Here is a 12291-nt window from a genome sequence, read left to right on the forward strand (position 1 = left end):
TAGAGCCTACAGAGTCCCTACCTACTGCACACTATGGCCGGTGTGTTTACGGACATATTCAATCAATCCCTATACCAGTCTGCTGTTCCCACATGCTTCAAGAGGGCCACCATTGTTCCTGTTCCCAAGAAAGCTAAGGTAACTGAGCTAAACGACTACCGCCCCGTAGCACTCACTTCCGTCATCATGAAGTGCTTTGAGAGACTAGTCAAGGACCATATCACCTCCACCCTATCTGACACCCTAGACCCACTCCAATTTGCTTACCGCCCAAATAGGTCCACAGACGATGCAATCTCAACCACACTGCACACTGCCCTAACCCACCTGGACAAGAGGAATACCTATGTGAGAATGCTGTTCATCGACTACAGCTCGGCATTCAACACCATAGTACCCTCCAAGCTCGTCATCAAGCTCGAGACCCTGGGTCTCGACCCCGCCCTGTGCAACTGGGTACTGGACTTCCTGACGGGCCGCCCCCAGGTGGTGAGGGTAGGCAACAACATCTCCTCCCCGCTGATCCTCAACACGGGGGCCCCACAAGGTTGCGTTCTGAGCCCTCTCCTGTACTCCCTGTTCACCCACGACTGCGTGGCCACGCACGCCTCCAACTCAATCATCAAGTTTGCGGACGACACAACAGTGGTAGGCTTGATTACCAACAACGACGAGACGGCCTACAGGGAGGAGGTGAGGGCCCTCGGAGTGTGGTGTCAGGAAAATAACCTCACACTCAACGTCAACAAAACTAAGGAGATGATTGTGGACTTCAGGAAACAGCAGAGGGAACACCCCCCTATCCACATCGATGGAACAGTAGTGGAGAGGGTAGCAAGTTTTAAGTTCCTCGGCATACACATCACAGACAAACTGAATTGGTCCACTCACACTGACAGCGTCGTGAAGAAGGCGCAGCAGCGCCTCTTCAACCTCAGGAGGCTGAAGAAATTCGGCTTGTCACCAAAAGCACTCACAAACTTCTACAGATGCACAATCGAGAGCATCCTGGCGGGCTGTATCACCGCCTGGTACGGCAACTGCTCCGCCCTCAACCGTAAGGCTCTCCAGAGGGTAGTGAGGTCTGTACAACGCATCACCGGGGACAAACTACCTGCCCACCAGGACACCTACACCACCCGATGTTACAGGAAGGCCATAAAGATCATCAAGGACATCAACCACCCGAACCACTGCCTGTTCACCCCGCTATCATCCAGAAGGCGAGGTCAGTACAGGTGCATCAAAGCTGGGACCGAGAGACTGAAAAACAGCTTCTATCTCAAGGCCATCAGACTGTTAAACAGCCACCACTAACATTGAGTGGCTGCTGCCAACACACTGTCATTGACACTGACCCAACTCCAGCCACTTAATAATGGGAATTGATGGGAAATGATGTAAATATATCACTAGCCACTTTAAACAATGCTACCTTATATAATGTTACTTACCCTACATTATTCATCTCATATACATACGTATATACTGTACTCTAGATCATCGACTGCATCCTTATGTAATACATGTATCACTAGCCACTTTAACTATGCCACTTTGTTTACTTTGTCTACATACTCATCTCATATGTATATACTGTACTCGATACCATCTACTGTATGCTGCTCTGTACCATCACTCATTCATATATCCTTATGTACATATTCCTTATCCCCTTACACTGTGTATAAGACAGTAGTTTTGGAATTGTTAGTTAGATTACTTGTTGGTTATCACTGCATTGTCGGAACTAGAAGCACAAGCATTTCGCTACACTCGCATTAACATCTGCTAACCATGTGTATGTGACAAATAAATTTGATTTGATTTGATAACTCATTAAAAGTGAGAGGAATTGACATGTTAAGTGCACCGAGCTGTCTGTTTGAACTACTGGTACACAGCTCGTACACCCATGCATACCCTATAAGACATGCCACAAGAGGTCTCTTCACAGTCCCCAAGTCCAGAACACACTATGGGATGGGCACAGTACTTCATAGAGCCATGAGTACATGGAACTCTATTCCACATCAAGTAACTGATGCAAGCACAAAAATTAGATTTAAAAAACAGATAAAAATACACCTTATGGAACAGTGGGGACTGTGAAGCAACACAAACATAGGCACAGCCACATGCATACACACACACTTTAACATGCACACTATACACACGTACACATGGACTTTGTATTGTAGATATGTGGTAGTGGTGGAGTAGGGGCCTGAGGGCACACATTGTGTTGTGAAACCTGTGAATGTATTGTAATGTTTTTAAAAATGGTATAAACTGCTTTCATTTTGCTGGACCCCAGGAAGAGTAGCTGCTGCCAATGGGGATCTGTAATAAATACAAATACTACAGTATCACACTGCATCAATCAATTAGCACCAATTATTCCATCGGCTCAAGCTTAATTAGCATATATGCCAGCTTCAACACTGCTTCATTATCACGACATTATCACACCGTTATCTTCCAATTACCATGCAATTATCATGCCATTATCATTGCATAAGGCACAGTGTATTGGTGTATAGGCCCTATTGGCGATCATGTCACGACTTCAAGAATTGCAAGTCAATTACATACATTGATTGGGAGAGTAAATGAGCCTCATTCATTATACATGATCATAGATTGCTGAGAGGCGCAATGTTGGAATAGACAATTATCATGCAATCACTATATTATTATAGTGAGACTAGAGCGGTCCGGTGTTTGTCACTTTGTCGCAGTGACATGTTTTGACGATAATCCCTCCTAATTTAGCTTCTGTTGTTGGATTTATTTGTGTTCACAGCCACCGAATAATGCAAATCAAAGACCATGTTGTCAAACCCAATCACTTGCATTCATTATTATCTGCTGGAATAATAAGAATAAATAAGATTAGGTCAACGAACGGGCGAGTTTTTTTTATACATTTACATTTAAGTCATTTAGCAGACGCTCTTATCCAGAGCGACTGAGAGCCCTCTCCACGCAGTGGGTGTGTGGAGAGGGCCACGTAAAGAGTGGACATTACAATGCAATTTGGGCTGCGCGTCATTTGTGGACGTGTGCTGCTGTTGGCGTGTATGTACTGTAAGTGTGTGTCTAGTCTTTGTTGCTGAGTCAGGCGAGTCCACTCTCCAGAAGGTCTGTTGCTCTTTTCCAGTCTTTCCCCCTTCTCCCTCCCCCTCTCTCTCTCTGTATATTATCTCCCCACTTTTCTTCCTCTGCCCAGGGGACTTTGTTTTATAAGGTGACGTCCATTTTCATTGGATCGAGCCGTGACACGAGCCTCAGGTTCTGCTTTCTCCGCCTAGTTTTTTTATTTTCATTTTTTTCTTACTGATTTACAAATGGTTTCTTTTTTTTAGCGCATTGGTAGTCCATGTCGCCGGCTATATCCAAGCGGTGTTTACATTCTTGCAAGCCTGGACGCAGTGTCTCTATGCGGACAGGACATTACCGTAAACTGTAGGAGGTTGTGCTTTATGAATGAACAACGAGAAGGAAATACAACAATCCAAACGTGATCGCGGTGAGCGAGCCACGGATATGAGGGATTAGCGTCCTTGTACCAGAGACTCATTGCGGAAAAGCCTTTCACTGCGGACTCATGTGAAAACGCACCGGGGGAGAACGTGTTTAAGAGGCATTGACCAGCGGAAAACCGTGCTGACCATGTAAGTTGCTCTCTGTACCCCCCCCTTGCATGTATGTGCTTGCACCACACATGTTTCGCCAAAAATAGGTTATAGGATTAGGCAATTGCCTAATGATAATAATATTTATAATAATAATAATAATAATAATAATAATGCAATTCTCCTCCAATTATTTTCTTATCTAAAAAATTCAGACTGAGTATCGCCTGTCAAGTGTCATTCGCTCAATGACACAACGTGATGCATTGTCTCCGTGATTGACATGTATAATAAGGGAAAAATGCACTTCTTAATTCCCTCCTTGCTGCATCCCTCACAGGTACAGCATTAGAGACATGTTCACCACACTTTCCCCCTAAATTACATCCCCTCCTTTGCTGCATTCAACAATGTATTTCAGAGACCATCACATTAACGCCCATGGTGTACCAGGTTCTGACTTTCACTGTGTCCCCCGCTGGTGTGCTTTGCTTACAGGTCCATTCATATTGTTGCGCTGGGGAGCGAGTGCCCCGGGGGAGCGAGGCCCGGGGAAGAGGCCATGGGTCAGGGCCAGCTCCAGGGGGGCCTGCTGTGGAGCTACTTGGGCCATGGAGCTGTGGCTGGAGGACCTGAGGAGAGCAGTCTGTCCAACTCGGCCTTCATGGAGTACACATCCCGCGTGTTTGGAGACGTCACTGTGGTGGTGCAGGACTGCCCTAGCTGGGTGTGTGTGTGTGTGTGTGTGTGTGTGTGTGTGTGTGTGTGTGTGTGTGTGTGTGGTGAGTCAGAGGGTTGTTATGTAGGTTTGGCCCTGGAGCTGTTAGGGTGGGTGATTGTGTGGGGGGCTGTGATAGAGTAAAGGGAAGGGGGGCTGGAAAAGGGGGAGTATAAGAAATGGGGTTAGAGAGTGTTACAAATGAGAGACCAAATTACTTGCACAGTTCTGTAAGGTGATAAGAAATGATTGAGAGTTAAAACAGACAAGTAGGAAGACAATGACATCCTAATAAATGTTGTCCCCTTCAGCGTCGTCCCCTATGGGAGTGTTTTATTTTTTTGTTGTAAATGAACTCAGTTAACTTACTCTTGAAAGTTGTAATAGTAGAATGCACAAGGTGCAATTTCGAAATTGGATAGTGTATCATCAGTTTTTCTCTTGTCATTTGCATTTAGCATTTTAGTCATTTAGCAGACGCTCTTATCCAGAGCGATTTACATTTAGTGCATTCATCTTAAAATAGCTAGGTGGGACAACCACAAATCCCAGCTAGGATGTGGGGGTAGAGTGAAGTGCAAGTGTTGGTTTAGGGAAAAAAAATTAAGTGGGGGTGGTTGAGGTGAGAAGGGGGATTAATTATTTAAGAAACTCTTTAAAGAGTTAGGGTTTCAGGTGCTTTTGGAAGATGGGAATCTGCTGTCCTAGCTTCAGGGGGAAGCTGGTTCCACCATTGGGGTGCCAGGATAGAGAAGAGCTTGGACTGGGCTGAGTGGGAGCTGCCCTCCCGTAGGGGTGGGAGGGCCAAGAGACCAGAGGTCGCAGAACGTGTTGCTTGGGTTGGGATATTGAGTTTGAGGGTGTAGGAGCAGTTCCTCTGGCTGCTCCGTAGGCAAACACCATAGTCTTGTATTGGATGTGAGCTTCGACAGGTAGCCAGTGGAGTGTGCGGAGGAGCGGGGTGACATGGGAGAACTTGGGAAGGTTGAAAAGCAGGCAGGCTGCTGTGTTCTGGATAAATTGCAGGGGTTTGATGCACAAGCGGGAGCCCAGCCAACAGTGAGTTGGCAGAAGTCCAGACTGGAGATGACAAGTACCTGGATTAGGACCTGCACCGCTTCCTGTGTGAGGTAGTGTCGTACTCTACAGATGTTGTAGAGCATGAACCTGCAGGAGCGAGTCACTGCTTTGATGTTTGCAGAGGATTACAGGGTGTTGTCCAGGGTAACGCCAAGGTTCTTTGCACTCTGGGAGGGCGACACTGGGGAGTTGTCAACCGTGATGAGAGGTCTTTGAGCGGGCAGGCCTTCCCTGGGAGGAAGAGATGCTTGGTTTTGTGAAGGTTGAGCTTGAGGTGGTGGGCTGACACCCAAGCTGAGATACCTGCCAGGCATGCAGAGATGCATGTTGCCACCCGGGTGTCGGGGGGGGGGGGGGAGAGAGTAGTTGAGTGTCATCCGCATAGCAATGATAGGAGAGACCATGTGAAGATATGACAAAGCAGAGTGACTTGGTGTATAAAAAGAAGAGAAGAGGGCATAGAACTGAGCCCTGGGGGACACCAGTAATGAGAATACGTGGTGCAGACATAGATCCTCTCCACATCACCTGGTAGGAGTGGCCTGCCAGGTAGGATGCAATCAAAGAGTGTGCAGAGCCTGAGACGCCCAGCCCTGAGAGGGTGGAGAGGAGGATCTGATGGTTCATGGTTCTCGAAGGCAGTGGATAGATCTAGGAGGATGAGAAAAGTAGAGAGAGAGTCAGCTTTGGCAGTGTGGAGAGCCTCCGTGACACAGAATCGACCAGTCTCGGTTGAGTGACCCGTCTTGAAGCCTGACTGGTTAGGTTCAAGAAGATCGTTCTGAGAGAGATAATGAGAGTGTTGATCAGAGACAGCACGCTCAAGTGTTTTGGAAAGAAAAAAAGAAGGGATACAGGATAAAGCATGCCTATCTATATAATGAATAGGAATTGGGTGGGTTGAGATGATTAGGCTACCTAGTGGTTAGAGCGTTGGACTAGTAACCAGAAGGTTGCAAGTTCAAACCCCCCAGCTGACAAGGTACAAATCTGTCGTTCTGCCCCTGAACAGGCAGTTAACCCACTGTTCCTAGGCCGTCATTGAAAATAAGAATTTGTTCTTAACTGACTTGCCTAGTTAAATAAAGGTAATAAAAATAAAAATAAATATATAGAAAAGCACTACACCTCTCTCTATAAGCTTCACCTATTCAACCCTAAATGGTTCTCAAGTAGATTACTAAAAAAAGTGAATCCATTGTTTAAAAATGGCCTTTGCAGATTACCATGTCTCATTTTCTCTTTTTCAAACAAGCATTGCAGAGCTGGCAACAATTTCAATTTCATCCCCCTGAAAAGATAGAACAAATATTACAACAATTATTATAGCTGAACTCAAATGTGCTGGTTGATAAAATACCTGTATTTATGAGAAAGATGTTTGAAAAGGTATTTTGTTCTTAAATTATATTGTATATTGGAATGGTAGAGTTATGTCCTTCATGGAGTTATCAGAATTGTATGGGAAGGTCTGCTCAATCCAAGAGTACAACCAGTTGATTACAGTATTACCCCCAAAATGGAGGAGGCAGGAGGAGGTAGGGAACTGGTTTGTCTGCCCAATATAAAGGATCAAAACTGGCAAAGGAATAAAAATGGCATAAATAGGAAAGTATATCAGTTTCATTTGATGACCAGGATGTTGATAACTGTGCAATACAAATCGCAAAGTAGTTGGGAAGAGATTTTTGATGTACCGATTCTATGGTACAGGGTGTATGAGTTGATATATAAAATGACAAAAGATTCAAGACTTCGTGCTTTTCAGCTAAAATTATTATATAGAATTCTTGCCACCAACAAAATGTTGAATATTTGGGGCATAAAATCATGGAAGCTCTGCAGATTTTGTTTTGAGAATACAGAATAAATAGAAATTGTACGTTAAACATCACAGCACAGTTGGAAGATACAGTGCCTTGCGAAAGTATTCGGCCCCCTTGAACTTTGCGACCTTTTGCCACATTTCAGGCTTCAAACATAAAGATATAAAACTGTATTTTTTTGTGAAGAATCAACAACAAGTGGGACACAATCATGATGTGGAGCGACATTTATTGGATATTTCAAACTTTTTTAACAAATCAAAAACTGAAAAATTGGGCGTGCAAAATTATTCCGCCCCCTTAAGTTAATACTTTGTAGCGCCACCTTTTGACTTGGCCATTCTAACACCTGGATATGTTTATTTTTGAACCATTCCATTGTAGATTTTGCTTTATGTTTTGGATTATTGTCTTGTTGGAAGACAAATCTCCGTCCCAGTCTCAGGTCTTTTGCAGACTCCATCAGGTTTTCTTCCAGAATGGTCCTGTATTTGGCTCCATCCATCTTCCCATCACTTTTAACCATCTTCCCTGTCCCTGCTGAAGAAAAGCAGGCCCAAACCATGATGCTGCCACCACCATGTTTGACAGTGGGGATGGTGTGTTCAGGGTGATGAGCTCTGTTGCTTTTACGCCAAACATAACGTTTTGCATTGTTGCCAAAAAGTTCAATTTTGGTTTCATCTGACCAGAGCACCTTCTTCCACATGTTTGGTGTGTCTCCCAGGTGGCTTGTGGAAAACTTTAAACGACACTTTTTATGGATATCTTTAAGAAATGGCTTTCTTCTTGCCACTCATCCATAAAGGCCAGATTTGTGCAATATACGACTGATTGTTGTCCTATGGACAGAGTCTCCCACCTCAGCTGTAGATTTCTGCAGTTCATCCAGAGTGATCATGGGCCTCTTGGCTGCATCTCTGATCAGTCTTCTCCTTGTATGAGCTGAAAGTTTAGAGGGACGGCCAGGTCTTGGTAGATTTGCAGTGGTCTGATACTCCTTCCATTTCAATATTATCGCTTGCACAGTGCTCCTTGGGATGTTTAAAGCTTGGGAAATCTTTTTGTATCCAAATCCGGCTTTAAAGTTCTTCACAACAGTATCTCGGACCTGCCTGGCCTTCCTTGTTCTTCATGATGCTCTCTGCGCTTTTAACGGACCTCTGAGACTATCACAGTGCAGGTGCATTTATACGGAGACATGATTACACACAGGTGGATTGTATTTATCATCATTAGTCATTTAGGTCAACATTGGATCATTCAGAGATCCTCACTGAACTTCTGGAGAGAGTTTGCTGCACTGAAAGTAAAGGGGCTGAATAATTTTGCACGCCCAATTTTTCAGTTTTTGATTTGTTAAAAAAGTTTGAAATATCCAATAAATGTCGTTCCACTTCATGATTGTGTCCCACTTGTTGTTGATTCTTCACAAAAAAATACAGTTTTATATCTTTATGTTTGAAGCCTGAAATGTGGCAAAAGGTCACAAAGTTCAAGGGGGCTGAATACTTTCGCAAGGCACTGTATGTTCCGTAGAAATCCAAAGAGGGTGGCCAGCAGAGATAGGTGGGATGGGCTGAGGGTTGGGATGTGGGTGGAATTGGAGACAAGTGGGAGTGGAGTTGCTGTGAATGATGGTCAAAGATAAAAGTAAAAAATAAAGTCAAAATAAAACATAGTAAAAAGTAAGCTTGAATGACATTGAGGGGCAGTGTTTTTACAGCTAATGCCGGTGTGCCTGAGGCTGATGCCGTGCAGGTGTTTGTACACATGCATATACACACACTCTCATTCAAATACACACATACACGAACACACACACATGTAATAGTGCCAGACATGCATTCAAACATATACAGTTGGCATCGCTGTTATGATTTTAGTTGTCCTTGATGTCCTTTGTTTATTTGTATGTTTTTGCATATTGTTGATTGCTGTTTTTCTTCTGCCATTTTCTTATCTCTCTTTGGTTAATTTTCTTGGTTGTTGGTGCATTGAGGGGTTCTTGGGGTGGGGAATGGAATTCATTTTTTTTTTTTTTTTTTTTCTTCTTGGGGAGGACTGTGGGAGGGGTCTCGGAAGGTTGAGGGACAGCTATTGGGGAACTGTGGGGGGATCTTGGAGGGTTTGGGTTCAAGTTTTGTGGCCTGGTGGGAGAACTGTCAATGTGCCGTTGAGCAGGGCATTGACCCTGGATGCTTCTGTGTGTCACTCTAAATGGGAGTCTGTTGGATGACTGGTGTGGTGTAGTTGTTGGATGACTGGTATGATGTAGTTGTTGGATGACTGGTATGATGTAGTTGTTGAATGACTGGTATGATGTAGTTGTTGGATGACTGGTATGGTGTAGTTGTTGGATGACTGGTGTGCTGTAGTTGTTGGATGACTGGTGTGTTGTAGTTGTTGGATGACTGGTATGGTGTAGTTGTTGGATGACTGGTATGGTGTAGTTGTTGGATGACTGGTATGGTGTAGTTGTTGGATGACTGGTATGGTGTAGTTGTTGGATGACTGGTATGGTGTAGTTGTTGGATGACTGGTATGGTGTAGTTGTTGGATGACTGGTTTGATGTAGTTGTTGGATGACTGGTATGATGTAGTTGTTGGTTGACTGGTATGATGTAGTTGTTGGATGACTGGTGTGGTGTAGTTGTTGGATGACTGGTATGATGTAGTTGTTGGTTGACTGGTATGATGTAGTTGTTGGATGACTGGTGTGGTGTAGTTGTTGGATGACTGGTATGATGTTGTTGTTGGTTGACTGGTATGATGTAGTTGTTGGATGACTGGTGTGGTGTAGTTGTTGGATGACTGGTTTGATGTAGTTGTTGGATGACTGGTGTGGTGTAGTTGTTGAGCGGCTTCACTGCAAGTATATTGTATGTTTCGGTTATTCAATAAAATAAAGTAAAAAAATAAGGGATACAGGTCTATAGTTTCTGACGTCAGATGAGTCGAGTGTTGGTTCCTTGAAGAGGAGAGAGACATGGTCCATTTTGAAATGAGAGGGGATGCAGCCAGTGGTCAGGGATGAGTTGATGAGGGAAGTGAGAAGATCTCCAGAGATGGTTTGGAGAAGGGAGGAGGGGATGGGGTCAATCTGGCAGGTTGTTGGGCGGCCAGACCTCACTAGTCATAGGATTTTGTCTGGAGAGAGAGGGCAGAAAGAAGTCAAGGCGTACGGTAGTTCTGTGTCAGTGGGACCAGTGGACTCAATAGGCTGAGTGAATGAGGAGCAGATGTCGTCAACCTTTTTTTCAAAGTGGTTGATAAAGTCGTCCGCAGAGAGGGAGGAAGGGGGGTGGAGGATTAAGAAGGGTTGAGAAGGTGGAAAATAGTTTCCTAGGGTTAGAGGAAGAACCTTGACATTTAGAATGATAGAAAGTGGCTTTAGCAGCATATACAGAGGAAATAAGGTAGAAAGGAGGAAGTGAAAAGATGATAGGTCCTCCGGAAGTTTAGTTTACCTCCATTTTCGCTCAGATGCCCGCAGCCTTATTCTGGTAGTTCGCAATGAGTCACTCCGCCATGGAGCAGGAGGGGAAGGCCGAGCCGGCCTTGAGGAAAGGGGGCAGTGCGAGTCACTCATAGGATGCAGAAAGGGAGGAGAGTAGGTTTGAAGAGACAGAATCCGGAGAAAGGAGGGAGAAGGATTTAGCAGAAGGGAGAGATGATAGGATAGAAGAGTAGAGAGTAGTGGGAGATAGAGAGCGAAGATTACGACGGCGCATGACCATCTGGGTAGAGGCTGAGTGGCTAGGGTTGGAGAAAGGGAGACAGAAATGGAAAGAAAGTAGTGATCAGAGACCTGGAAGGGGGTTGCAGTGACATTAGTAGGAGAACAGACTCTAGTAAAGATGAGGTCAAGTGTATTGCCTGCCTTGTGAATTGGAGGGGACTGGGAAAGGGTGAGGTCAAAAGAGGTAAGGAGGGGAATAGAGAGATCTGGAAATGTCAGGAGGTTGAAGTCTCCAAGTACGAAGAGTGGTGAGCCATCGTCAGGAAATTAGCTTATCAAGGTGTCAAGCTCATTGAGGGACTCTCCAAGGGCACCTGGTGGGCGATAGATGATAACAATGTTATGCTTGAGTAGACAAGTGACAGTATGGAATTCAAATGAGTAGATTGACAGGTAAAAGAGGAAGAAAAGACAAAATCTCCACTTAGGACAAATTAGTAGCTCTGTGCCACCACTGCGATGACCAGATGCTATTGGTCTATGAGAGAAAACATAGTCAGATGAAGAGAGAGCAGCTGGAGTAGCAGTGTTCTCTGGGGTGATCTGTCAGGGCAAAAAAGTCAAGGGACTGGGTAGCATAGGCTGAGATGAACTCTGTGTTCTTGACTTCAGATCGGCAGTTCCAAATACGTCCAGAGACCTGGAATTTCACATAGGTTGTGCGCATAGGATACACTAAATGACACTGAACAAAAATATAAACGCAACATGTAAAGTGTTGGTCCCATGTTTCATGAGGTGAAATAAAAGACCCCAGAAATGTCCCATATGCACAAAAAGCTTATTTCTCTCATAGGTTGTGCATACATTTGTTTACATCCTTGTTAGTGAGCATTTCTCCTTTGCCAAGATAATCTATCCACCTGACAGGTGTGGCATATCAAGAAGCTGATTAAACAGAATGATCATTACATAGGTGCACAAAATGTGCAGTTTTGTCACACAACACAATGCCACAGATGTTTTGAGGGAGTGTGCAATTGGCATGCTGACTGGAGGAATGTCCACCAGAGCTGTTGCCAGAGAAATTAATGTCATTTTCTCTACCATAAGCCGCCTCCAATGTTGTTTTAGAGAATTTGTCAGTACATCCAACTCTGCTCACAACCGCAGACCACGTGTATGGCGTTGTGTGGGGGTGAGCGGTGTGCTGATGTCAACGCTGTGAACAGTGTCCCATGGTGGCGGTGGGGTTATGGTATGGGCAGGCCTAATCTAAGGACAACGAACACAATTGCATTTTATCGATGGCAATTTGAATGCACAGAAATACTGTGATGTGATCCT

At 44.7% G+C, this 12291-nt stretch overlaps 1 protein-coding gene across 1 annotated transcript in view; it reads left to right on the top strand.

The window, feature by feature from the left end:
• Positions 1 to 3036: 3036 nt before the first annotated feature.
• The window catches only part of rhobtb3 (Rho related BTB domain containing 3), a 36376-nt gene continuing 27121 nt past the window's right edge, over positions 3037 to 12291 (top strand). Inside the window, exons 1-2 of the mRNA XM_065003226.1 lie at positions 3037 to 3677; positions 4137 to 4365. Coding sequence (XP_064859298.1) covers positions 3676 to 3677; positions 4137 to 4365 — 231 coding nt within the window. The 5' untranslated portion in view covers positions 3037 to 3675. The remainder of the gene's footprint in view (positions 3678 to 4136; positions 4366 to 12291) is intronic.

Source organism: Oncorhynchus nerka, linkage group LG2 (genome assembly GCF_034236695.1).
Source record: "Oncorhynchus nerka isolate Pitt River linkage group LG2, Oner_Uvic_2.0, whole genome shotgun sequence".
Lineage (NCBI taxonomy): Eukaryota > Metazoa > Chordata > Actinopteri > Salmoniformes > Salmonidae > Oncorhynchus > Oncorhynchus nerka.